At 37.9% G+C, this 27,846-nt stretch overlaps 1 protein-coding gene across 1 annotated transcript in view; it reads right to left on the reverse strand.

Moving 5' to 3' along the window:
* Positions 1-7,026: 7,026 nt before the first annotated feature.
* Positions 7,027-27,846, reverse strand: part of AKR1D1 (aldo-keto reductase family 1 member D1) — a 51,688-nt gene continuing 30,868 nt past the window's right edge. Inside the window, exons 6-9 of the mRNA XM_027538892.1 lie at positions 19,265-19,374; positions 16,949-17,114; positions 10,346-10,428; positions 7,027-8,394 (exon numbers count right to left, since the gene is read on the reverse strand). Coding sequence (XP_027394693.1) covers positions 8,352-8,394; positions 10,346-10,428; positions 16,949-17,114; positions 19,265-19,374 — 402 coding nt within the window. The 3' untranslated portion in view covers positions 7,027-8,351. The remainder of the gene's footprint in view (positions 8,395-10,345; positions 10,429-16,948; positions 17,115-19,264; positions 19,375-27,846) is intronic.

Below are 27,846 nucleotides of genomic sequence, written 5' to 3' on the forward strand. Positions count from 1 at the left end.
TATAAATTTTGGAGACAAATCATTTGTTGGTCATATCATTTGCAAATATTTTCTCCCATTCTGTGGATTGTCTTATCATTTTTTTAATAGTTTTCTTTTGCTGTTCAAGAACTTTTGAGTTTAATCAGGTCCCATTTGTTTATTTTTGTTTTTATGTCCATTACTTTGAGAGATGGATCAAAAAAGATCTTGTTGGGATTTATATCAGAGTATTCTGCCTATATTCTCCTCTATGATTTTGTAGTGTTCAGCCTCATATTTAAGTCTTTAGTCCATTTTGAGTTTATTTTTGTGTATGGTATTAAAGAATCTTCTTTTTTTTTTTTTTCACATGTAGCTGTCCAGTAGTCCCAGTACCATTTATTAAGGAGACTGTCTTTCCTCCTTTGTATAATTTTGCCTGCTTCATCAGAGATTAATTGACCATAAGTGTGTGGGTTTATTTCTGGACTTTCTATCCTGTCCCTACAATCTATATTTCTATTTTTGTGCTGGTACTATACTATTTTGATGACTATACCTTTGTAGTATAATCTGAAGTCAAGGAGCCTGACTCCTCCAGCTCTGTTTCTCTTTCTCAAGATTGTTTTGACTATTTTGGGTCTCTTGTGTCTCCATACAGAGTTAAAGATTTTTTTGTTCTAGTTTTGAGAAAAATGCCATTGGTAATTTGATAGAGATTACACTGAATCTGTAGATGGTCTTGGGTAATACAGTCATTTTGACAATATTGTTCCTTCAACCCACAAACATGGTATATCTCTTTATCTGTTTGTGTTGTCTTCAATTTCTTTCATCAGCATCTTACAGTTTTTGGAGTACAGATCTTTTGTGTCCTTAGGTAGGTTTATTCCTAGGCATTTTATTCTTTTTGATGCAATGGTAAATGTAATTGCTTTTTGAATTTCTATTTCTGATCTTTCATTGTTAATGTATAGAAATGCAGCAGATTTCTGTGTATTAATTTCATAACCCACAACTTTACCAAATTCATTGATGAGCTCTAGTAGTTTTCTTGAAGTATCTTAAGGATTTTCTTTGTATAGTATCATGTCATCTGCAAACAATGATAGCTTAACTTCTTTTCCAATTTGGATTCCTTTTCTTTCTTTCTCTTCTCTAATTGTCATCGCTAAGAATTCCAAAACTATGTTGAATAAAAGTGGCAAGAGTGGATATCCTTATCTTGTTCCTAATCTTAGCAGAAATGCTTTTAGCTTTTCACCATTGAGTATGATGTTAGCTGTAGGTTTGCTGTATATGGCCTCTATTATGTTGAGATAGATTCCTCTATCCCCACTTTCTGGAGAGTCCTTTTTAAAATCATAAATGGGTGTTGAATTTTGTTTGAATCTATTGTGATAATCATATGGTTTTTATTCTTCAGTTATTGTTTGTTGATATGATGTATCACACTGATTGGTTTGTGGATATTGAAAAATCCTTGCATCCCCTGGATAAACCCACTTGATCATGGTGTATGATCTTTTTAATGTATTGTTGGATTCAGATTGCTAATATTTTGTTGAGGATTTTTGCATCTATGTCATCATGATATTGGACTGTTATTTATTTATTTTTTTTTTTGTGATACCTTTTTTTGTGGTCTGGTTTTGGTATCAGGGCGATGGTGGCCTCACAGAATGAGTTTGGGAGTTTTTCTTCCTCTGAAATTTTTTGGAGCAGTTTTGGAAGAGTAGATGTTAGCTCTTTTCTAAATGTTTGATAGAATTTACCTGTGAAGCTATCAGATCCTGGGCATCTGTTTGTCTAGAGTTTTAAAATCAGTTTCAATTTCAGTGCTTGTGATTGGTCTGTTCATATTTTCTATTTATTCCTGGATCAGTCTTGGGAGATTGTAACTTTCCAAGAATTTGACCATTTCTTCCAGGTTGTCCATTTTATTGACATACAGTGGTTTATATTGACATACAGTGGTCTCATACGATCCTTTGTGTTTCTGTGGTGTCAGTTATAGCTTTTCCATTTCTAATTTTATTGATTTGAGTCCTCTCCTTTTTTTTCTTGATGAGCCTGGCTAAAGCTTTATCAATTTTGTTTATCTTTTCAAAGAACCGGGTTTTAGTATCATTGATCTTTGCTATTGTTTTATTTGTCTCTATTTCATTTATTTCTGCTCTGATCTTATGATTTCTTTCCTTTTGCTAAGTTTAGGTTTTGTTTGTTCTTCTTTCTCTAGTTGTTTTAGATGTGAGGTTAGGTTATTTATTTGAGACTTTTCTCATTTCTTTGGGTAAGATTGTATTGCTATAAACTTCCCTCTTAGGACTGCTTTTGTGCATCCCATAAGTTTTGGAACATTATGCTTTCATTTGTCTCTAGGTGTTTTTTTTAAATTTCCTCTTTGATTTCTTCAGTGATCCATTGGTTGTTTAGTAGCATATTGTTTAGCCTTTGTGTGTTTGTGTTTTTTTTTAATCGTTTCTTATAGTTTATTTCTAATCTCATAGTATTGTGGTCAGAAAGGATGCTTGATATGATTTCAGTTTTCTTAAATTCACCAAGGCTTAATTTATGACCCAAGATGTGATCTGGCCTGGAGAATGCTCTGTGTGTACTTGGAAAGAAAGTGTATTCTGCAGCTGATTCTATCACAGTTGTGCCCCTCCTACCATCTGGTCATGGCTTCCCCTTTGTCCTTGGATGTAGAGTATCTTTTTTGGTAGGTTCCAGTGTTTCTTTGTCAATGGTTGTTCAGCAGTTAATCATGATTCCAGGGTTCTCATAAGAACAGGAGAGCACAAATCCTTCTACTCTGCCATCTTGCTATGCAGATCTCTTAGGGACTTTTGTTTATTGAAATATCCCAACTGCCTAGGACAGAGTCTGCCAGAGTGGCACACAAAATAACTTGTTGATTAAATGAACAAATATATCTCCATTTGCCAAATATATGGCATTGAAAAATTTTAGAAGATAAATTTTCAAAATTGATTTGAGATGATACAGAAAATATACAGGTTCCCTATTGACAGAGATGCAGTTCTCAAGTGAATTTTACCTATATTTTAAGAAACAAACAATTTAAATTTAATTTGTTCTAGAGTGGGGTACATGAAAGAAAATCCTGCTCTCTTTTTGACAATGAAAAGAGCACAATCTGATAATTGCACTAATTAAAAAGAAAGCTGAGCACCGAAGAATTGATGCTTTTGAACTATGGTGTTGGAGAAGACTCTTGAGAATCCCTTGGACTGCAAGGAGATCCAACCAGTCCATCCTAAAGGAGATCAGTCCTGGGTGTTCATTGGAAGGACTGATGTTGAAGCTGAAACTCCAATCCTTTGGCCACCTGATGCGAAGAGTTGACTTATTTGAAAAGACCCGGATTCTGGGAAAGATTGAGGACAGGAGGAGAAGGGGACAATAAAGGATGAGATGGTTGGATGGCATCACCGACTCGATGGACATGAGTTTGGGTGGACTCTGGGAGTTGATGATGGACAGGGAGGCCTGGCATGCTGTGGTTCACAGGGTTACAAAGAGTCGGACATGACTGAGTGACTGAACTGAACTAAATTAAAAAGAAACTAATTTTAAAAAGTTAGTTAAATACTAATTTAAAAAGAAACTAAACAGTATACACAAATAAAACTATATAATAGTCTTATACATAAATTTCAATACAAAAATGCTCAATCAGTGTAGTTCAGTTCAGTTCAGTCACTCAGTCATGTCCAACTCTTTGAGACCCATAAAACACAGCACGCCAGGCCTCCCTGTCCATCATCAACTCCCGGAGTTCACTCAAACTCATGTCCATCGAGTCGGTGATGCCATCCAGGCATCTCATCCTCTGTCGTCCCCTTCTCCTCCTGCCCCCAATCCCTCCTAGCATCAGGGTCTTTTCCAATGAGTCAACTCTTCACATGAGGTGGCCAAAATATTGGAGATTCAGCTTCAGCATCAGTCCTTCCAATGAACACCTAGGACTGATCTCCTTTAGGATGGACTGGTTGGATCTCCTTGCAGTCCAAGGGACTCTCAAGAGTCTTCTCCAACACCATAATTCAAAAGCATCAATTCTTTGGCGCTCAGCTTTCTTACAGTCCAACTCGCACATCCATACATGACCACTGGAAAAACCATAGCCTTGACTAGACTGACCTTTGTTGGCAAAGTAATATCTCTGCTTTTCAATATACTATCTAGGTTGGTCCTAACTTTCCTTCCAAGGAGTAAGCATCTTTTAATTTCATGGCTGCAATCCCCATCTGCAGTGATTTTGGAGCCCAGAAAAATAAAGTCTGCCACTGTTTCCATTGTTTCCCCATCTGTTTCTCATGAAGTGATGGGACCGGATGCCATGATCTTAGTTTTCTGAACATTGAGCTTTAAGCCAACTTTTTCTCTCTCCTCTTTCACTTTCATCAAGAGGCTTTTTGTTCCTCTTCACTTTCTGCCATAAGGGTGGTGTCATCTGCATATCTGAGGTTATTGATATTTCTCCTGGCAATCTTGATTCCAGCTTGTGTTTCTTCCAGCCCAGCGTTTCTCATGATGTACTCTGCACATAAGTTAAATAAGCAGAGTGACAATATACAGCCTTGATGGACTCCTTTTCCGATTTAGAACCAGTCTGTTGTTCCATGTCCAGTTCTAACTGTTGCTTCCTGACCTGCATACAGGTTTCTCAAGAGGCAGGTCAGGTGGTCTGGTATTCCTATCTCTTTCAGAATTTTCCACAGTTTATTGTGATCCACACAAAGGCTTTGGCATAGTCAGTAAAGCAGAAATAGATATTTTTCTGGAACTCTCTTGCTTTTTTGATGATCCAGCGGATGTTGGCAATTTGATCTCTGGTTCCTCTTTTTCTAAAACCAGCTTGAACATCGGAAGTTCATGGTTCATGTATTGCTGAAGCCTGGCTTGGAGAATTTTGAGCATTACTTTACTAGAGTGTGAGATGACAGTACATATCAAATAGCAACACAGTTTAAAAGCATATGTTCAGTCATTTCCACTAGTTGCTCCTCTCTGACCAACATGCGACCAACCTCAGCAGGACTTAAAGTGAGGATTACCCAGCTCCAATTCCTTTGGCAATTTTATCTCTTCCTGACAACCCCCAAGACAGGATTAAAGGTGCCCTCATGCTCCTAAGGATGCCACATAGTATTTGTAGAAAAATTTACCAATAGCCAGATTTAATGGAGGCTCTACAAAGTTCATGTACTTTTGTCAAGACTATGTCTATTCCCTTCTACCATATTCTGCATCTCAGCTCTCAAACCAGCTAAAATGCCCATGTCCAGAAGAGATTGTGATTATCAATTACTCCTCCGCACCCCCTACCCCTTCAAGAGACGTGCAAACTTGGGGATTTGGTATCTGGAAGTAGAAACATGATGGGTACAGCTCAGATTCAGGAAGGGTTCACATTCAAGACCAGAGATCTACAAGGTACCGTGATTTAGTTACTAGTCTGCAATGGTCAGAAATTGAAGTACCCAATGAAAGCTGAAAATTTTAAGGGAGTTTCAGGGAAATTTGGAATCTGGGAAATATAATGTAGCTCAACCTTTGAATTTCCACAACTGTGGTCATGAATTGTGCAATTCGTCACAGTGCTGAAGCCTGCCTATAGGCACCTACCCCATAGGCACATGGGGTAGGTGCCTATGTGCCACTCGTGTGTTTTTCCACTAACCTCTGTATCATTATCTATGGAAGACAGTGCCTGGGGGAGGTCCTCCAGGGAGAACAGTTAGTCATGGGCAAACAAAAAACTTTTAGCAGGCCGGGGCAGAGTGTCCTTGCTGTTCCCGTCCATGTGTTTTTATGGATCAGTGGACATGGTCTTGGCCTCCTCTCCTTTTCCAGTCAGGTTATGTAACTATTGATTTATCTTACTCCATATTCCATTAGAGATCTCTGATTAGCACAGAGATTGATTTGGATTAACAAACATCTCTGGGGTTGCAAAGGTCCCCAAGAAGGTAAAAAGCATTGGTCATCAATATTTGAGCTCAGTTAAGCATTGACTAAGGCCATTTTTATTGCTGCTGTCAGCTTGAGAGGTTGGAAAACTTGATAGAGAGATGGTATATTTGTTTGCTATGGCTGCTTGAACAAAGTGCCACAAACCAGAGACATCTAATAGAAATTTATTGTCTCACAGTTCTAGAGGCCAGAACTTCACCTTCAAGATCAAGGTGTTGGCAGAGCTGGTTCCTTCTGAGGGCTCTGAGGGAGAATCTGGCCCAAGCCTCTCACCTAGCTTCTGGTGGTTTGCTGGAAATCTTTGTAAAAACATCACCCTGATCCCTGCCTCTATCTGTAGATGGTGCTATCCCTGTGTGCTGTCTGTTTCCAAATTTCCCCTTTTTATGGGACACCAGTCATATTGGATTAGGGACTTCCCTACTCCAGTATCACCTCATCTTACCTAATCACATATGTAATGATCCTATTTCCAAATAAGGTCACATTCTGTGGTACTGAAGGCTAGGACTTCATATAAATTCTGGGGGGATACAATTTATTCCAAAATAGATGGGAAGGAGTCAAGTGAATGGAGAAATGACATGCAGAAACTCATGTAGACCATCACTCTTTCCTGATCTCTTTTCTGTCTCCAACTCTTTTTTCCTCTATTTCTATTTAGACTAAGAGGGTATTCCCTCTTTCAATCTAGAAACATTGGGTTGTCCAAAAAGTTCATTTGGATATTTCCATTAGATGTTATGGGAAAATATTAATGAAATTTTTGGACAACCCAATACATTTCCCCAGACAAATAATGGGGCTCTTTTCCAGTGCCTATCTTTTAAAAGTGGTGTGATAGGTGTGGTTCTTCTTCCACACCAGTCCCCTAAAGTATTTTGAAGAATTTTGACAATAGGGATCAGGAATTGAGTTTCTGTTCTTTCCTTATAGTATTCCCTTTTCTTCCCTATCTTCCCAGTGCTAAATGTATAGTAGGAATTCAGTCAAAGGCCTTTAATTTAAATGAATTCAAATGATTCTCCCCACCCACCTCAAGCAACAAAATAGAGATTCATGTCCTAGAATAAATCATCATTTTTATTATTTCTTATGAACAAGCTATTTCCCACAGAACAGCATTGTAAGTATTAATTTTAGAATTAGTGGAAACCATAAGTAAAGATCAATTTTTTAAAGTGATAATTCCTCAGAAATGTATGTCTTCAGGTCATAGAAGATTACCTATAAGCAATTGGTCTTGGACAAACATAAGTTTGTCTTGAAGTTTTAAAGAGCTCTTTTGCCCTGTGAGAATGACTTAATATGAATAAAATAGATTCCTCTGGGTGGATTGAAAATAGGTACATCTCTACTATGGAATTCTAATAATCTTTTTATTCACTTAAAAATTTACATACAATAAAATTATCAGTATTCTTTTGAACTTGCTACTTTCTCAAAATTCAGTTATCCCAATAACTTTCAAAGTCTTAAGTTTAATGAATTTACAAAGCCTCTTCTTTCAATACATTTCCTAACACTTTCTTTTTATATGTCTTATTTTGAAATAATAGTCTGTGGACTACTTTATAAAACAGAGTTTTATTTCTATTGGTTGTCTCAAGTCACTTTGCATAATGGCGGTTGTATAATGAATGGGGGCAAGAGTGATAGGCAGTGGTATCATAAATCACTAGCTTGTTGAAGCTCAGGTCCTTTAAAGCATGCAAGAGAGAACCACCAATTATCCATCTCTCAAGCTGGATAAAAGCTACACAAACACACTGGATGGAAACAGACAACAACCAAATCAGTATGGCTTTGTTAACTGCTCTGGTGTTAAATTAGCTCTCTCTCTCTTTTTTTAAAGATTTTACTATACTTAGCCCTCTCTCCCTACTCAAGATAAGGTGAAGCACGTCCTTGTTAATAGTGCATGTGTGGATCTTAACTTGACTGTGTCTATATTACAGTCAGTGGCTCAAATCATCAAGCCCACTGCCAGCACACTGGCATGGTCTAGCTCTCTATCCTCTTCTTGCCCTGTTAACAGCTGAAGAACTCAGACTATCCACGACAACAGTATCCAAATTCATGAGTTATTATCCTCATATGTTACTTCTGAAGTCTTCTCTAAAGCCTAATGTTTTTCTGTCTGAAACCCAGAAGACATTGATTTAATAAAACATTAGCTGATAATTTCCAACAGTTATTTCAATAGATTTAAACCTCCTCCCAGCCCCACATAGTTAAATCAAAGTCGCTAACACTACACACAAGTTAAATATCTCTATCACCACTTGATCTGAGGATAGTAAGCCATTTCCATGGCTGGAGCAACCACCAACCCAAAGTCCTAGCACATGTAGAAGGGAAAATATCTGCTGTGGAGTTCTCTGAAGTCAGTATTCATCATGGAATGGGTATTCGGGATGGTCACACCACCTGCCAAAACAATTCCCCCAAAGGGAAAAAGTTCACTTCTAAAGTTGCACGTCTGTGTGTATTACTAGCATCTTTTGATAATTTCGCCAACCATTCCCTCTTTTCTCTTACTCATTACATTTATATTTTGTGCCCAGCTTCTGCCCATGGTTCCTCTCAAGCCAGTGCCTTTTACTGAAGCCCCAGATAGCACTCTGGTGTAGGTGTGTGTGTGGAGTAGGGGGTGGGTAGAGGAAGGCTGTGTGTGCATGTGTGCTCAGTCATGTCCAAATCTTTGCATCTCTTTGGACTGTAGCCCACCAGGCTCCTCTGTCCATGAGATTCTTCAGGCAAGAATAATGGTGAAACAGTCTATAAAAGGACTGCAGTGTGTGCGCCTGTCCTGAAACACCTAAGATTTAGTTCTCTATAAGTATTATGTGCTTTAAATTGTCAATAAAATATTAAACAAAACCAAAAAGGCTCTCAAAGCTCACCCAGATGAAAAATAGAACAGTGGCCCAGCATTTCTAAATGATATATTTTTTAAATCAATCTTTGTTTCTCCTTGCTGATTTTTCTAGTTATTTCCTGGTGCAATGAGTTATTTTCGCAGTGTTGTTAGAACTAGGTATTAAAAATGTCAAATGTCAAACCAATTAATGTCACCAACCAACTGTAAAAATAGCAGCACATTGGTGGATTTGCTTCTCTTACTATCTCTTTTTAATTTAGATATTTATTACATAGAAATAGTTTATCTTTGAGATCTGTTAGTTAACCTATAAATGTTTGTTAGTTACATGTTTGTGTTTACTTTTTTGTTCTTGAGGCTAGGAGGTGCTTTTTGATGTCAATTAATTTCTTCCCCTGGAAAAGTCACATTAGAAAGCTGTTTTATTAATTCAGAAATTGATTTAGAAATTCAGTATCAGCATAGTCAGCAGTTTCTGACTTATGAAAAATAGTGAGACCAATAAGTAAGTGCCCAAACTATATGAACCATCTTAATTAGCATTTTAAAAATACTCACTTGAAGAGAAGATTGTAAAAAGATTAGTATCCATATGATTTTAAGAACTGGAAATACTAATGAATAATGATTAAGCAAAAAAGGTATGTGTGTATACAAATATATACATGTATATATGCATGAACTATATTCATTTTTAATTTTTAAGGCTCTGTAATATTCAGAGATTAAAGGGTTATTTCTGTTGATAGGTGAACTTGGCTACACTTTGAAGGAATTTTTCTGTTGGAAGTCAGGCAATTTCCCTGGTGGCTCAGACGGTAAAGCGTCTGCCCACAATGCAGGAGATCTGGGTTCCATCCCTGGGTTGGGAAGATCCCCTGGAGAAGGAAATGGCAACCCACTCCAGCACTCTTACCTGGAAAATTCCATAGATGGAGGAGCCTGGTGGGCTACAGTCCATGGGGTCGCAAAGTGTTGGGCATGACCGAGCAACTTCACTTTCACTTTCTTTAAAGTCAGGCAATAGGTAAACCAAATACTCCAACTCTTATAGGCAAACATTTGTCTAAAACTCAAGTTTCTTGTTTCCCAACTTGGTGCTGTTTCTCCTACACTCTCATGCCTCTTTCCCAAAAATTGTTCTTGCTGACAGCTTTGCTCTAATTTGTGCCCACTTTGATTTTTAAGGAAGAAATAAATACGTTGTTTGAATATGCCACCATTGTATTAACATATGAACACAGTGACTTATTTCTCCTCACTGTCTTTAGCCTGTTATGCCTTAACGTAACCAATGGAAATGTCCTAAATGCCAGAAGTCTTCTTTTAAATAAAAATGCAGGTTTGTACGAAGTTCCTAATCCAATACATGCTGCCCACCGACCTTTACCCTTGTTCCTTCTATGGACATGGGCCTGATTTCTAAGAGCCTGTTGGTTGACTCTTGACAACCCAGCACCACTGGGCAGAAACTGATTCATGATCCCCAGAACTCACATGAGCATTTCCACAAAGCGGATGTTTTTATTTAAGGCTTCAATGTCCTTCATTTCTTCTTCAGTGAAAGAAAAGTCAAAGATCTGAAATAACAGAAACAAAAAAACAGACATTTGGAATAGTAGAAGATGAGTCAAGCTTGGGATCAGGGAGAGGGGCCAGCAGTGAGAGCCCTTCAAAGATTATGGACATCTCTGCAAATGTCCTAAAGGAACTAGGCAGATGCTGGGAGGCCACCCCACCTATGGGGAGCTGGAATTCTTCTTGCCCTTGGTCTTTAAGACAATCCTGCTGGGGACATCTTGCAATAAATTTAAGGTGTTCTGAAACAATATGCATTTAGAACATTTCCTGAAATTCTAGAAGTAAGGAATTCTTACTACTTTGGTATAAGATGCTGAGCTTTTGATTCTGGACAGTGATCTTCATACACTTTTTTTTACAAAAATATTCCCTGGTCTCTAAATTTGCTTATGTATTTTTTTTAACTTTTAATTTGCTTTATTTCATCCTGTTAATCCTTTCATCACTTTTAATGTCTCTTCATCTACCTTTTAATTCTAATTACATTTTCATTGTTTTATTTTCTTTTTAGCTTATAGACTTTATACCTTGGTTTTATGATGGTCCATTATGAACATTTTAATAGTTTGTTTTAGCTTATTTTTATTTTTAACACTTGGTTTATCTGTTTACAATCTATCTTCTATTACTTTTGTATCTTTCTAAAAAGCTTTTATTTTAGTAATTTACATTAATAAATTTTAATTATGTAATACATAAATATATGTAAAGAAATGAAAGACTTCTTTGTAAATGAAAGACTATAGAAGTACATTGACATTTATGGAGTAAAAAAACCAAAAGTGCCTTGATATCCACCACATCAGTCCTAGTCTCCTTCCTACAGATTCCTTCCAAACATTCAGCACACCAAGAGCAAAATGCAATAATTGTATCATATTTTTATCATTCTGCAGCTTTATCTCATTCGCATAATATGTCTTGGTGATTTCTTCTGCCAAAATATACAGACTGACTATCTGGCCACTGCATCCATCATATAGATGTGTATGATTTACTTCATCACTTCCCCAAGGATCATTTCCAAGTGGTCTTTTCAGAGCATTCTTTCCTTTGATTATTTATTATCCAAGTATTAGAGTTTATGATATTGTATAAGGAATTTTATTATAACATAAAACAGTCATGAAGAAATCACTTAAAAAATAAATCCTTACAAGCTTCCTTTCTTCTTAACACCTTCCCCCACTGAGAGTGGCTATCTGTCACATGACATCACCTCCTTTAGCACAGGAAAAGGGATGGCGCTCAGGGGACCAATCAAGGTATCTTGTTCATTGGACACTGATTATTATGAGGGTAGCAATGACCCATAAAGGGACAAGCAGGGATTGATAGAGATAGAAGCCTTTCTCTGTGATTGTCCTTACTAAACATGAGTAATAGATTAACCTGGACTGTGTGTGCTACCATATGGAGAAAGGGGGTGGGGAGAACTCAGTCCCTTTATAAATCATTTGAATAGATGTGTCCAGTCATGTCTGATCTATCCATGAATTTTCCAGTTATGAGAATCAGTAAATTGTATCTTTTTTTTCTTTGGTAAGTTTGAATTGCATTCCTTCATGTGGTAGCAAAAAAGCCCTGAAGATAATTATCTGATATGGATGTCTTCCCACATTGGTATTTATATTTTCACTTCAGTATTTAAAAATGGATATAAAAACACACATACTATGTAAATTCATTTATATGACATTCTAAGAAATGCAAACTAGTCTTTAGGGATAGAAAGCAAATCAGTACTTGGCTTGGGCTTGGGGACCAGGAGGGATAGATTCTAAAGGGGCCTAAAGAGACTGTTGGAGATACTAGAGATCTTTATTCCACTGATTGTGGTGGTTTCATGGTGTGTACATATGTCAAAACTTTTCCAATGTTACGCTTTATGTTCAGCTCATTGCATTTCAATTTAACCTCAATAGAGTTCTTTAAAAAAGAAAAGTACATAAAAATGGCTATATAATCTTTCATTGTACAAATAAATAATAATTTGTTTTTTAAGATCCTACTGAAAATTGTTTCCAGTTTTTTTTTTTTTAGCTGATAAAGTATGCTGTAATAAACATCTGTATACATGCACATAAACATGCAAATGCATCTATAGGAAAAGATTGTCAGGTCAGTGGAGATATAGATATATATATATAGATATATAGATATATATATTTGAAATTTGATGGAGCTGGAAAAAGATCTTTCTCCAAATCTTACATCAATTAGTATTTCTGACAGCATTATATGAAACTGCCTGTTTTCCCACATATTTTCAGCATTCTGATTATTTCCCTATCTGAGGGGGTAAATACTGTCCCATTTTTATCTTTATGAGTAAGACAAAAAACAACTTACTTTTGAGATTTTAATTATCAACTGATGGGTAATGATTAACTTTACATGGTACTTTCCTATAGCTGCATTTATTAATACCTAGCAGTTATTCTTTGGAAGAAGCATGATAAACTAATTACTCCATTCTCTAGTGACATGTTTTCTAATCAATAATTTATAATGCTGGTTACAGATTACTTATAGAGGAAATAAAGGAGGTTGGCATTCATGGCAAGAGTGAACATCAACATTCTAGGAATCAGCGAACTAAGATGTACTGGAATGGGTGAATTTAACTCAGATGACCATTATATCAACTACTCTGGTCAGGAATCTCTTAGAAGAAATGGAATAGCCATCATAGTCAACAAAAGAGTCCAAAATGCAGTACTTGGATGCAGTCTCAAAAACGACAGAATGATCTCTGTTCATTTCCAGGGCAAACTATTCAATATCACGATAACCCAAATCTATGCCCCGACCAGTAACACTGAAGAAGCTGAAGGTGAACGGTTCTATGAAGACCTACAAGACCTTCTAGAAAGTGAAAGTGAAAATGAAGTCGCTCAGTCCTGTCCAACTCTTTGCGACCCCTCGGACTGTAGCCTACCAGGCTCCTCTCTCTATGGGATTCTCCAGGCAAGAATACTGGACTGGGTTGCCATTTCCTTCTCCAGGGGAACTTCCCAACTCAGGGAATGAACCCAAGTCTCCTGCATTGCAGGCAGACACTTTAACCTCTGAGCAACCTGGAAGCAAGATCTTCTAGAACTAACACCCAAAAAAGATGTCCTTTTCATTATAGGAGACTGGACCGCAAAAGTAGGAAATCAAGAAACATCTGGAGTAACAGGTAAATTTGTCCTTGGAGTACAGAATGAAGCAGGGCAAAGGCTAATAGAGTTCTGCCAAGAGAACGCACTGGTCATAGCAAACACCCTCTTCCAGCAACACAAGAGAAGAATCTACATGTGGACATTACCATATGGTCAACACCAAAATCAGATTGATTATATTCTTTGCAGCCAAGGATGAAGAAGCTCTATACAGTCAGCAAAAACAAGACCGGGAGCTGATTGTGGCTCAGATCATGAACTCCTTCTTGCCAAATTCAGACTTATATTGAAGAAAGTGCGGAAAACCACTAGATCATTCAGGTATGACCTAAATCAAATCCCTTATAACTATACAGTGGAAGTGAGAAATAGATTTAAGGGACTAGATCTGATAGAGTGCCTGGTGAACTATGGACAGAGGTTCGTGACATTGTACAGGAGATAGGAATCAAGACCATCCCCAAGAAAAAGAAATGCAAAAAAGCAAAATGGCTGTCTGAGGAGGCATTACAAATAGCTGTGAAAAGAAGAGAAGTGAAAAGCAAAGGAGAAGAGGAAAGATATAAGCATCTGAATGCAGAGTTCCAAAGAATAGCAAGGAGAGATAAGAAAGCCTTCCTCAGCGATTAGTGCAAAGAAATAGAGGAAAACAATAGAATGGGAAAGACTAGAGATCTCTTCAAGAAAATAAGAAATACCAAGGGAACATTTCATGCAAAGATGGGCTCAATAAAGGAAAGAAATGGTATGGACCTAACAGAAGCAGAAGATATTAAGAAGAGGTGGCAAGAATACCCAGAAGAACTGTACAAAAAAGATCTTCATGACCCAGATAATCACGATGGTGTGATCACTCACCTAGAGCCAGACATCCTGGAATGTGAAGTCAAGTGGGCCTCGGGAAACATCACCATGAACAAAGCTAGTGGAGGTGATGGAATTCCAGTTGAGCTATTTCAAATCCTGAAAGATGATGCTGTGAAAGTGCTGCACTCAATATGCCAGCAAATTTGGAAAACTCAGCAGTGGCTACAGGACTGGAAAAGGTCAGTGTTCATTCCAATCCCAAAGAAAGGCAATGCCAAAGAATGCTCAAACTACCGCACAATTGCACTCATCACACACGCTAGTAAAGTAATGCTCAAAATTCTCCAAGCCAGGCTTCAGCAATATGTGAACCGTGAACTTCCAGATGTTCAAGCTGGTTTTAGAAAAGGCAGAGGTGAAGTAAGCCAGAAAGAAAAACACCAATACAGTATACTAATGCATGTATATGGAATTTAGAAAGATGGTAACAATAACCCTGTGTACGAGACTGCAAAAGAGACACCAATGTATAGATCAGTCTTATGGACTCTGTGGGAGAGGGAGAGGGTGGGGAGATTTGGGAGAATAGCATTGAAACATGTATAATATCATGTATGAAACAAGTTGCCAGTCCAGGTTCTATGCACGGTACTGGATGCTTGGGGCTGGTGCACTGGGACGACCCAGAGGGAGGGTAGGGGAGGGAGGAGGGAGGAGGGTTCAGGATGGGGAACATGGGTATACCTATGGCAGATTCATTTCGATATTTGGCAAAACTAATACAATATTGTAAAGTTTAAAAATAAAATAAAATTTAAAAAAATAATAATAAAAAAATAAAATAGAGTGTATATATAACTGAATCACTTTTCTGTATAGCAGTAACTAACACAACACTGTAAATCAATTATACTTCAATAAAAAAATAACTATGACAAATATTAAAAAAAAAAAAGAAAAGAAAAGGCAGAGGAACCCGAGATCAAATTGCCAACATCTGCTGGATCATCGAAAAAGCAAGAGAGTTCCAGAAAAACATCTATTTCTGCTTTATTGACTATGCCAAAGCCTCTGACTGTGTGGATCACAATAAACTGTGGAAAATTCTGAAAGAGATGGGAATGCCAGACTATCCTACCTGCCTCCTGAGATATCTGTACGCAGGTTAAGAAGCAACAGTTAGAACTGGACATGGAACAACAGACTGGTTCCAAATCGGAAAAGGAGTATGTCAAGGCTGTATATTGTCACCCTGCTTATTTAACTTATATGCAGAGTACATCATGAGAAATGCTGGGCTGGAGGAAGCACAAGCTGGAATCAAAATTGTTGGGACAGATATCAATAACCTCAGATATGCAGATGACACCACCCTTATGACAGAAAGTGAAGACGAACTAAAAGGCCTCTTGATGAAAGTGAAAGAGGAGAGTGAAAAAGTTGACTTAAAGCTCAACATTCAGAAAACTAAGATCATGGCATTGGTCCCATCACGTCATGGCAAATATATGGGGAAACAGTGGCTGACTTTATTTTTCTGGGCTCCAGAATCACTGCAGATGGTGATTTCAGCCTTGAAATTAAAAGACACTTACTCCTTGGAAGGAAAGTTATGACCAACCTAGACAGCATATTAAAAAGCAGAGACATCACTTTGTCAACAAAGGTCTGTCTAGTCAATGCTATGGTTTTTCCAGTGGTCATGTATGGATGTGAGAGTTGGACTATAAAGAAAGCTGAGTGCTAAAGAATGAATGCTTTTGAACTGTGGTGTTGGAGAAGACTCTTGAGAGTCCCTTGGACTGCAAGGAGATCCAACCAGTCCATGTTAAAGGAGATCAGTCCTGGGTGTTCATTGGAAGGACTGATGTTGAAGCTAAAACTCCAATACTTTGGCCACCTTATGGGAAGAGCTGACTCCTTTGAAAAGACCCTGATGCTGGGAACGATTGAGGACATGAGGAGAAGGGGACGACAGAGGATGAGATGGTTGGATGGCAACACCGACTCAATGGACATGGGTTTGGGTGGACTCCATGAGTTGGTGATGGACAGGGAGGCCTGGCGTGCTGTGGTTCATGGGGTTGCAAAGAGTCAGACACAACAGAGTCTGAACTGAACTGAACTGGCATTCATAATGTCTAAATGATCATCTTCAATAATTTTCAAATTTGTCCCCAATTTTTTCTAGAGCTATTAAGAAGGTGGAAAGTTGACTACTATGAATTTCAAATTTTATACCTTCTATTCCTGCTGTGCTGGCAGAGAAGGGAGAAGGTTGTGTCCAGAGTCAATAGGTAAGGAAACAAGAAATAAAGGAGCTAGACTGCATAGAAGCAGCAAAGCAATCCCTGAGTTACTAGGAACTGTTACAATTTCAGCTAAAATTAAATCCAGACATGGGTGGAATGGGTTGAGGAGTTAGTATAAAATAACATATGAAGTCATTGCAGCTTTCTTATTGATCTGAACAGAAAATTCTCTTTTAAAAAAACAAAACAATACAAAACACTGGTTTTTACACTTCCAGAAGCAATTCTCTTACTTGAAAGTTTTCTTTGATCCTTTCAGGGTTAAAGCTTTTAGGAATGACAACCACTCCTCGCTGGATGTTGAAACGCAGAACAACTTGAGCTGCTGTTTTATTGTACTTTTTCCCCAGTGCATTTAGAAATGGATCCTTTAGCAAAGGTGGGGAAGAGACATTCACCCTTAAAAAAAAGAATTCAAGACATGTATCATATTTAGGCTGAGTAATGAAATTAAAAGATGCTTACTCCTTGGAAGGAAAGTTATGACCAACCTAGACAGCATATTAAAAAGCAGAGACATCACTTTGTCAACAAAGATCCATCTAGTTAAGACTGGTTTTTCTAGTAGTCATGTATGGATGTGAGAGTTGGACTATAAAGAAAGCTGAGTGCAGAATAATTGATGCTTTCAAAATGGGGTGTTGGAGAAGACTCTTGAGAGTCCCTTGGACTGCAAGGAGATCCAACCAGTCCATGCTAAAGGAGATCAGTCGTGGGTGTTCACTGGAAGGACTGATGTTGAAGCTGAAACTCCAATACTTTGGCCACCTGATGCGAAGAGTTGACTCATTTTAAAAGACCCTGATGTTGGGAATGACTGAAGGCAGGAGGAGAAGGAGACAACAGAGGATGAGATGGCATCACTGACTCAATGGACGTTGAGTTTGGGTGGACTCCGGGAGTTGGTGATGGACAGGGAGGCCTGGCATGCTGCGGTTCATGGGGTCGCAAAGAGTCAGACACAACTGAATGACTGAATTGAACTGAACTGAATGAGAACCCGTGGTTAACCAATCACCCTCCTCCTCTGACAATCCCCCCACCTTCACCTGGTAACCTATCCAAAACACTCAGGTCACCTGTAACCAAGTTCTCTGAATGCAGAGTATTCAGAAGACTAGTGCTTAGTATGGGAAGATCAAGACAGGCAGATTCATAGACCTGCCTCTTTCAGAGTGCTCAGTCATGTTCAACTTTTTGAGGCCCCTTAGACTGTAGCCTACCAGGCTCCTCTGTCCATGGAATTTCCCAGGCAGGAATACTGGAGTAGGTTGCCATTTCCTCCTCCAGGGGATCTTCCTGACCCAAGGACTGAATCCACATCTCATGCATCTTCTGCATTGGCAGGCAGTTCTTTATTACTAGCACCACCTGGGTATCCCACTCTTCCAGAGGGTAACTAATACTAATATTTCTTTGGCGGATCTTATAGAGAGAATGGAGTTGGAAGTAGGCACACAGGGAAAGGCAAGAAAACTGAAGGAGAAGCAGAGGCACAACTCTTAAAATCAGAGTGGGAAAAAAAAAAAAAAGGGAAAAAAAAATCAGAGTGGAAATTTTCCTACTTAAGTCTGTGGAAGAGATCACAGTAGAAGTATTGCCACTGAATACAGAGATTCAAAAAATTCAAAAATTTCAGAATATGGCTGAATATTACTCTGGCAGGTAATAATCAAGGTACTGGTAGGCAATTTCATAGGTAGAGTCTAAGTGATTATTACACTTCAATGAGGAAGGTTTTGTTAGCTGTAATTTGTATATGTGAAGAATGACTTGAAGAGATTGTTACTTCCTTAAGATCACACAGATGAATAGTCATTTCAGTCAAGCAATTTACATTAGCCTAATACTCCAAAGGAAATATACTTACTGAGGAGACAGACTGCATTACTTACTGTCAGGAAGCATTTAACAGGAGGCTTCCTGTGTATTGTTTTGGATCTGTCAGGAATCCTCTGTTCCTTATTAATTAAGAGGAGAGGCAAGCCTCTCCTGGGGCTGAGGAATCCAGGCATTTCCTTTGTTAGTTTTTCAATACGGTGATAAGTACCCTCTTCCTTCTTATGAACCATACAGTGAAAGTGATTGTTTACAACTCTCTCTCTCTCTCTCTCTTTAATGTGGATTGCCTATGTTTTGTAAGTCTGGAATTTTAATCTTTATCTTTGTTGAGAATAATTACCTTGTAAGACAGTGTATATGCCCACACCATGTTGATTAAAACACCTTTGTTCCATCAGAGCTTTGGTCCCCGTGTCTTGCTTTCTCTCTCTGTCTCTCTCAGGCTAATCCTTTGGAGTGCAGAGATGCATCATGCTCATTCTCCTGCCCAGGCTTCTAAGACCCTCTTGAGAAGGCGCACTGTGCCTTCACCCCGCTCGAGAGGGTGTCAGGTGCCTTCGTGAGTGACGCAAGCCCTGTGTCAAAGGGCTTTATTGGTTTTCTGCATAAACCAAGGACTATCAGCCTCTTTCTCTCTCTCTTTTCCTTTCTTATCATCGACTCCGGACCACCAGGTTCCAGTCCATTAAAGGACCACAACAACTTACCAGGATGGATTTCTACAGGTTCCCAAAGGGCTGTATGCAACAATGACAATGTCATGTTGTTGGCAAAATTTCAAGAGTTTTGGCTGGGTGAAATATGGATGGCATTCAACCTATGTGGTTGGAGAGCAGAGCACAAAATTAAGGACTTGTGGATGAATGCAATTTTATATAGATTTTAATAATTCAACAAAATCGGTTGCAAAGTAGTATGGATAGTGAGGCAAATCTTAAATATTTTTCCCAAAAAAGAAGTTTACATTGTTTATATATGAGTGAGGTGAAGGAAGACAAGATTAGTGAGGTCACTATCTATGGGTTAATCCTAAAATAACTGGGAAACAAATTCAATTTTTACAGCTATCATTCTTTAAAGCTATAAGTGAATGGACTTGGTTCCTTATAGTAAATATTCTAGCAAATACAATTTTCCATAACAGACACATAGTCTCAAGTTCACATTACAGTCTTGGTAAATAGAAGTGACATGTTGCAAAAGCCCTCTATCCCTCACTATCATTTAAGAATATTTTCACAAGAGTAGAGTGTGTATAAAGTAAATTTAGAGATGCATTTTGTCTTCTTGGTGGAGAGTTCTTTACAGCACTAAATGTAGACCTACTTTCATTTCCTGTATCTTATTGACAACATTCCTGCACTAAAAACACTTGTGTCAACAAAAGTTGTTCTCTAAGCTTCTTCTTAAACACTATGGTAGCTTTTGACCTATTAATTTCTTTTCTTTTTAATTAAAATCAACCAAGGCTTAATTAAAAATTTTAAGTATATAATTATGATTTTCACTACCTGGAATATTAAATACTTGACAAGTTACATTTCTAGAAGGCACAAGAAAGTGCTGTTGATAAAGTAGAAAGGTAAACCAGAGGTCTTAGAGGTGAGTCTTTTTTCCTTTATCTAATTTGACAACCTTTTTTTTTACTCCCTATCAGTTTCTCCTATTTCTTCTCTTTCCCCTTTGTTGTTGTTCAGTCACTAAGTTGTGTCCAACTCTTTGTGCAGACCCCATGGACTGCAGCATGCCAAGCTTCCCTGTCCTTCACTATCTCCCAGAGTTTGCTCAAATTCATGTCCATTGAATCGGTGATGCTGTCTAACCATCTCATCCTCTGTTGCACTCTTCTCCTCCTGCTCTTAATCTTTCCCAGAATCAGGGTCTTTTCCAATGAGTTGGCTCTTCCCATTGGGTGGCCAAAGTATTGGACTTTCATCTTCAGCATCAGTCCTTCCAATGACTATTCAGGGTTGATTTCCTCTAGGATTGGCTGGTTTGATCTCTTTGCTGTTGTCAGGACTCTCAAGAATCTTCTCCAGCACCACAATTCAAAATAATCAATTCTTTGGCACTTGCCATCTTTATGGTCCAACTCTCACATCCATACACAACTACTGGAAAAACCATAGCTTTGACTATACAGATCTTTATCAGTAGTGATGTCTCTGCTTTTAAATATGCTATCTAAGTTTATCATAACTTTCTCTTCAAGAAGGAAGCTTCTTTTAATTTCATGGCTGTAGTCACTGTCCACAGTGACTTTGGAGCCCAAGAAAACTGCTTCAAATTTTTACCCTTCTATTTGTCAGGAAGTGATGGGATTGGATTGCATGACCTTGGTTTTTACTAATGTTGAGTTTGCCCCCTCATTATCTTGACCTCTCCTTTTCCCTAAGACACTCTTTGGGAACATTTTTTCATTCTAAAAAGTGACACATAGTGTCCATAGTACAGTAGACCCTAGGTATCTATGTAGGATTGGTTCCAGAACACCCCTCAGCAAACACCAAAATCCTCAGATGCTCAAGTCCATTCTGTGAAATGGTGTACTACAGTGGGTCCTCCATATTTGCACCCAGGGATATGAAGGGTGGTCTGTTTCCTTCCCTTATCCTCTTCCACTCCTAGCATCACTCTCCCCCTTTAATATCTTTCCCATTTTTCATCTTATTGTCACACTAATGTTTCCAAACACATTTTAAATCATGTCACTCCATTGCTCAAAGACTAAGTATGAATTCCTTAATTTCATCCCTGCCTGATTGTTCCAAACACATTTAGTTTTCCCCATAGAGACTCCTTTCTAATCAGGTTGGAGTCCTGTTACCTGTCTTTGGCCTAAATAAGTATATTCACATGTGTATATAGCATATGTATTTACAACAGTCTTTGGAAATTCTGTAGTTTTAGATAGATATCAGAATCTTGCAAGGTAAAGATAAGAAGCTGGACAGAATCCATGAAGGAAAATAGCAAAAGTCCTTTCATTAATTAACCCCAACCTCTTCTGTCTTTCCATGAAAAACTGCACTGAATTTTCTCTTCATTGTGGAAGACACTCAACAAATATTTATTAATTTCTGTGTCAGGACATTTGTGACTTAGGCACAGTGAATAAGATCAGGAAAAATGGAAGAATTTGGAAATTTTCCTTACTACTTCCTTTCTCCCTTCCTTCCCTCCATCCTTCCTTACCTCCCTTCTTTCCTTTGTTCCTAGAGTTATGTTTTGGAACTGTGTATGAAATGAAACCGCTTGAGAGAGATCCACAGTTCTCTTTGAATTGGACTGGGAGAGCACTGCTTGACCCTAGGAAGACTTTCAGACTGTCTAAGCCAGGGGCAGAGCCCAGAGGGATGTTACTCCAGATGAATGCCACAGTGAGTACTAAGGAAACTTGGATTGCTCAGGCTCTGAGAATGAGTACTGAGTGAGCTTATATTTTGTGTCAGTTTGTTCATGAAGTCAATGAAAAGTACAAATATTTGCAAACTTTATGTTAGATTTGGACTGGTGGGAAAATTCTCTGGAGCAGGAAATAGCAACAGATTCCAGTATTCTTGCTGGGATAATCCCATGGATAGAGGAGCCTGGCAGGCTACAGTCCTTGGGGTCTCAAAAGAGTTGGAGGCAACTCAGCGACTCAACAATAACAGTATCGGGAAAGTTAGTTATGAAATATGTTAATTTTGAATTATGCAAGACCTTCGGATATGTATCCCTTGTATATGAAATGTGTCCACTCTGTCCCCATGGACTATAGCCCATCAGGCTCCTCTGTCTATGGAGTTTTCCAGGCAAGAATACTGGAGTGCATTGCCATTTCTCTTAATCTTCTTAGAGAAGATTCCTTCTCTAAGGGGTCTTCCCAACCCAGGGATCAAACTCGTGTCTCCTATAGCTCTGCATTGATAGGAAGATTCTTTACCACTGAGCCATCTGGGAAGCCCAAGGCCTGCATTATGCACATTGTATTCCTGGGTTGAAAGCTGCTCATTTTGTATCTCTGGAGAAGAGACAGTTCTACCAGGGCACAGGTTGATGCTGGGGGCCAGGGGACCTGCATTCTGATTTGTGCCAGCTCTATTCATATGTTCTGTGCTAATATTTGACATATTCAAACAGCACAGAACACGTGAATAGGTTCAGGCTATGATCTTCCTAACCCACTCCGGTGTTCTTGCCAGGAGAATCCCAGGGATGGGGGAGCCTGGTGGGCTGCCGTCTATGGGGTCGCACAGAGTCAGACACGACTGAAGCGACTTAGCAGCAGTAGCAGCAGCAGCATGATCTTCCTACACACCTTGCTTCTCTTTCAGGAAACATTTGTGAAGTTAATCAACAGTCTCATGCTGACAGATCAATGTATTTCCTGCTTGGCATGAGGAAACACACTGTCAAATTTTCATTCTTTTCCATTCTCAGGTCAAAAGTCACCACCTGTCTCCGTGCATTTGTAAGAAGAAAGCTGCTTGTCATTTCAACATTTTTATAACAAAATATTGTTCTTAGGGATGCAGGAAGTATATGCTGCAGAGGGGATTGGTTAGAAATAAAGGATTGGATTGAGATCAGTGAGGGAGACAAAGTTTGTTGCTCTCTGTTCCTGACAGCTTCAGGTCAGCACTAGCTGAAGTGTCAGTTTGACAGTGCTACTTCTAAATATGGCAAGACTTCTATTTAGCTGTGGGTTACTGTCATGATGTAGGTGATAATTCATTTTTCTGTTATGAACTATTTTGAGTTTCTAAAAACAATGAATTCAACCAACAAGTCCACCATCATCCCAACATGTGAATATTTACCATATTCAAGAACATTTTTCAGTGCAGCTTCTCAAGGTTTTATGAAGTAGAGGGAAGAGGATATCATTTCCCCATTTAATAAAGTAGATTATAGTATTTTGTTGTGATTATAAGAGTAATATACACTCACTGCAGAAGACTTGAAAATACAGAAAAGTATAAAGAGGAGAACAGAATTTACTTGTAAAATTCACAGCCAGAGATAGCCACAGTTAGCATTTGAATATATTTCTTTCCAATATTTGTACTTTTTAAATAATATAATCACCTTCATACTGTGATACATTTTGCATCCTGGTCTTTCCACTTAGTATCATGGCCATGTCTCTTTTCCTCAAAAGTGATTCAACAACATCTTTTGTTGAGAGCTTACGTATTACGAATGCTCTAAAATTTATTTAAACATTCCCTGAATTTTTCTTATTTATGTTGTTTCCTTTTTTTTTTTTTGCCATGATAAACAGTGCTGTGATAAACAGACACATGGGTGTTCTGATTCCCGCCCCCCCCGCCCTCCCCCACACACAGGGATAGATTCCTAGAACTTGAAAACTGAACATTTTTTTAAGGCTCCTGCTACTTCTTGCAAAATTTCTTTTCAGTAAAGTTGAATCAGTTTACCAGTATTCCATCACTTGCTTACATGGAACATAATACTAAAAAATAAAACAAAAACTTTGTGAATTTGATACATAATACAAAATTTCACTTAAATTTAAATTTCTGTAATTACTAGTGCAGCTAAACATTTTTCATATGTTTACCAGTCTTGCAAATTGTCACCTGTGAATTTCTGTTCATTTCTTTTGAGCCATAGTATTTTTTCTCATTGATTTTTTTCATTGATATTTTTTAGGTTTTTAACTCATATGGATATGACCTCCTCTTACTATTATATATTTTTTTCAGTTCTCAAGCAATTAATTTTCAGCAAGAATACTTAAAAAAATAATTTTTTAATTGAAGGACAATTGCTTTATAGAATTTTGTTGTTTTCTGTCAAACCTTAACATGAATCAGGCATAGGTATACATATATCCCCTCCCTGTTGAAACTCTCTCCCATCTTCTTCCCCATCCCACACCTCCAGATTGATACAGAGCCCCTGTTTGAGTTTCCTGAATCATACAGCAAATTCTCATTGGCTATCTATTTTACATATGGTAATGTAAGTTTCCATGTTACTCTCTCCATACATCTCACCCTCTCCTTCCCTCTTCCTGTGTCTGTAAGTCTGTTCTCTATGTCTGTTTCTCTATTGCTGCCCTGCAAATAAATTCTTTGGTACCATCTTTCTAGTTTCTGTATATATGCATTAGTATATGATATTTATCTTTCTCTTTTTTGACTCACTTCACTCTGTATAATAGGCTCTAGGTTCATCCACCTCTTTAGAACTGACTCAAATGCATTCTTTTTTATGGCTAATATTCCATTGTGTATATGTACCACAACTTCCTTATCCATTCATCTGTCAATGGACATCTAGGTTGCTTCCATGTTCTAGCTATTGTAAACAGTGCTGCAATGAACACTGGGGTACACGTATCTTTTTCAATTTTGGTTTCCTCAGGATATATGCCTTGGAGTGAGATTGTTGGGTCATATGGTGGTTTTATTCCTAATTTTTTAAAGATTCTCCATACCATCTTCCATAGTGGCTATATCAATTTACATTCCCACCAATAGTGCAAGAGCATTCCCTTTTCTCCACACCCTCTCCAGCATTTATTGTTTGTAGACTTCTTGATGATGGCCATTCTGACTGGTGGCAGTTGATAGCTCTTGTAGTTTTGATTTGCATTTCTCTAATAATGATCGATGTTGAGCATCTTTTCATGGGTTTGTTAGCCATCTGTATGTCTTCTTTGGAGAAATGTATGTTTAGGTCTTTCCCCCACTTTTTGATTAGGTTATTTGTTTTTCTAGTATTGAGTTGTGTATGAACTGCTTGTATATTTTGAAAATTCATCCTTTGTCAGTTGTTTCATTTGCTATTATTTTCTTCCATTCTGTGCATTGTCTTTTCACCTTGCTTATAGTTTCCTTTGCTGTGCAAAAGCTTTTAAGTTTAATCAGATTCCACTTGTTTACTTTTGTTTTTATTTCCATTACTCTAGGATATGGGTCATAGAGGATCTTGCTTTGATTTATGTCCTCCAATGTTCTGCCTATGTTTTCCTCTAAGAGCTTTATAGTTTCTGGTCTTATATTTAGGTCTTCAGTCCATGTTGAGTTTATCTTTGTGTATGGTGTTGAGAAGTGTTCCTAATTTCATTCTTTTACATGTAGCTGTCCAGTTTTCCCAGCACCACTTATTGAAGAGGCTGTTTTTGTACATTGTTTCCCCATTGTATATTTTTGCCTCCTTTGTAAAAAAATAAGGTACCCATAGGTGTGTTGGCTTATTTCTGGGCTTTCTATCTTGTTCCATTGGTCTATATTTCTGTTTTTGTGTCTGTACCATACTGTCTTGATGACTGTAGCTTTGTAGTATAATCTGAAATCAGGAAGGTTGATTCCTCCAGCTCCATTATTCTTTCTCAAGACTACTTTGGCTATTCGGGGTCTTTTGTGTTTCCACATGAATTGTGAATTTTTTTATTCTAGTTCTCTGAAAAATGCTATTGGCAATTTGATAGGGATCGCATTGAATCTGTAGATTGCACTTGATAGTATACTCATTTTCACAATATTGATTCTTCCTACCCAAGAACATGGACTATATCTCCACCCGTTTATGTCATCTTTGATTTCTTTCATCAGTGTCTTATAGTTTTCTGTATACAGTTCTTTTGTCTCCTTAGGTTTATTCCTAGATTTTGTTCTTTTTGTTGCAATGGTGAATGGGATTGTTTACTCAATTTTTCTTTCTGGTTTTTCATTGTTAGTATATGGGAATGCAAGTGATTTCAGTGTATTGATTTTGTATCCTGCGAGTTTGCTAAATTCATTGATTAGCTTTAGTAATTTTCTGATAGTATCTTTAGGGTTTTCTATGTATAGTATCATGTCATCTGCAAACAGTGAAAGCTTTACTTCTTTTTTGATCTGTATTCCTTTTATTTCTTTTTCTTCTCTGATTGCTATAACTAGGACTTCCAAAACTATGTTGAATAATAGTGGTGAGAGTGGACACCTTTGCCTTGTTCCTGATCTTAATTTTTCACCATTGAGAATAATGTTTGCTGTGGGCTTATCATATATGGCCTTTACTATGTTGAAGTAGGTTCCTCTGTGCCCATTTTTTTGAAGAGTTTTAATCATAAATGGGTACTGAATTTTGTCAAAGGCTTTTTCTGCATCTATTGAGATTACCATATGGTTTTTATCTTTTAGTTTGTTAATATAGTGTATCACATTGATTTACATATGTTGAAGAATCCTTATTATATTTTTAAAATATAATCATCTAATTTTCTTTGCTCTTTGCTTTTAATATTTTTAGGATTTAACACTTTTATACTATTACATGTATTAGTATTCTTTATAATTTCCCCATGACTTCCCTTTCTATCCATAGCTCCAGATAACTAAAATTCTTTCATAGTATTCACAAATAATTTCTTACTTTGTCTCTAGCTCCTGCTCAAAGAGACACTTTGAAGTATAACATGAAGCAAAGATCTATATTTGTTATTGTACAACTATCAATTTTCCCCACACTATTTACTGAAAAATAAATTCCTTTTCATTAGTTTACATTAGGCTTTTATTTTATTTGAGATTGTATCTAAGATATTTCTTATTTATTTTATTTTTGACTGTTCTAGGTCTCCATTGCTGCACAGACTTTCCCTATTTGGGGTGAATGGGAGCTACTCTTTGTTGCGGTGCACAGGCTTCTCATTGCAGTGGCTTCTCTTGTTGCAGAGCAGGGGCCCTAGGTGTGAGGGATTCAGTAGTTGGGGGGCATAGGCTTAGTTGTTCCAAGGCATGTGGAATCTTCCCAGACCAGGGATTAAACCCATGAATCCTGCATTGGCAGGTGGATTGTTAACCACTGAACAACCAGGGAAGCCCAATATCTCTTATTTTCTATTTATCTGTAGGTTTTCCTTGGGTTAATCTTGCATGTGTGCATACTCAGTTGCTCAGTCATGTCCAACTCTTTGCAACTCAATGGACCATAGTCCACCAGGCTCCTTTGTCCATGAAAACTTTCCAGGTAAGAACACTGGAGTGGGTTGCCAATCACTTCTCCCAGGGATCTTCCTCACCCAGGGATCAAACCCAAATCTCTTGCATTGGCAGTGGATTCTTTACCACTGTGCCATTTGTGCTAATCTTACATTATTTTAAATACTGTGGATGTCAATATCTGGTAGGTTTTTTTCCCACTCAATAGTTTTCTTCAGAAAATTTTGGGTTACTTTTCCCTGGATTTGAAGTTTCTAATCTTGCTTCTTAAGAGACATAAACTGACTTGCCCAGGACGTAATGATGAGATATGTATGTAAAGTGACCTCAAGGCTTTCTGACTC

Source organism: Bos indicus x Bos taurus, chromosome 4 (assembly GCF_003369695.1).
Source record: "Bos indicus x Bos taurus breed Angus x Brahman F1 hybrid chromosome 4, Bos_hybrid_MaternalHap_v2.0, whole genome shotgun sequence".
Taxonomy (NCBI): domain Eukaryota; kingdom Metazoa; phylum Chordata; class Mammalia; order Artiodactyla; family Bovidae; genus Bos; species Bos indicus x Bos taurus.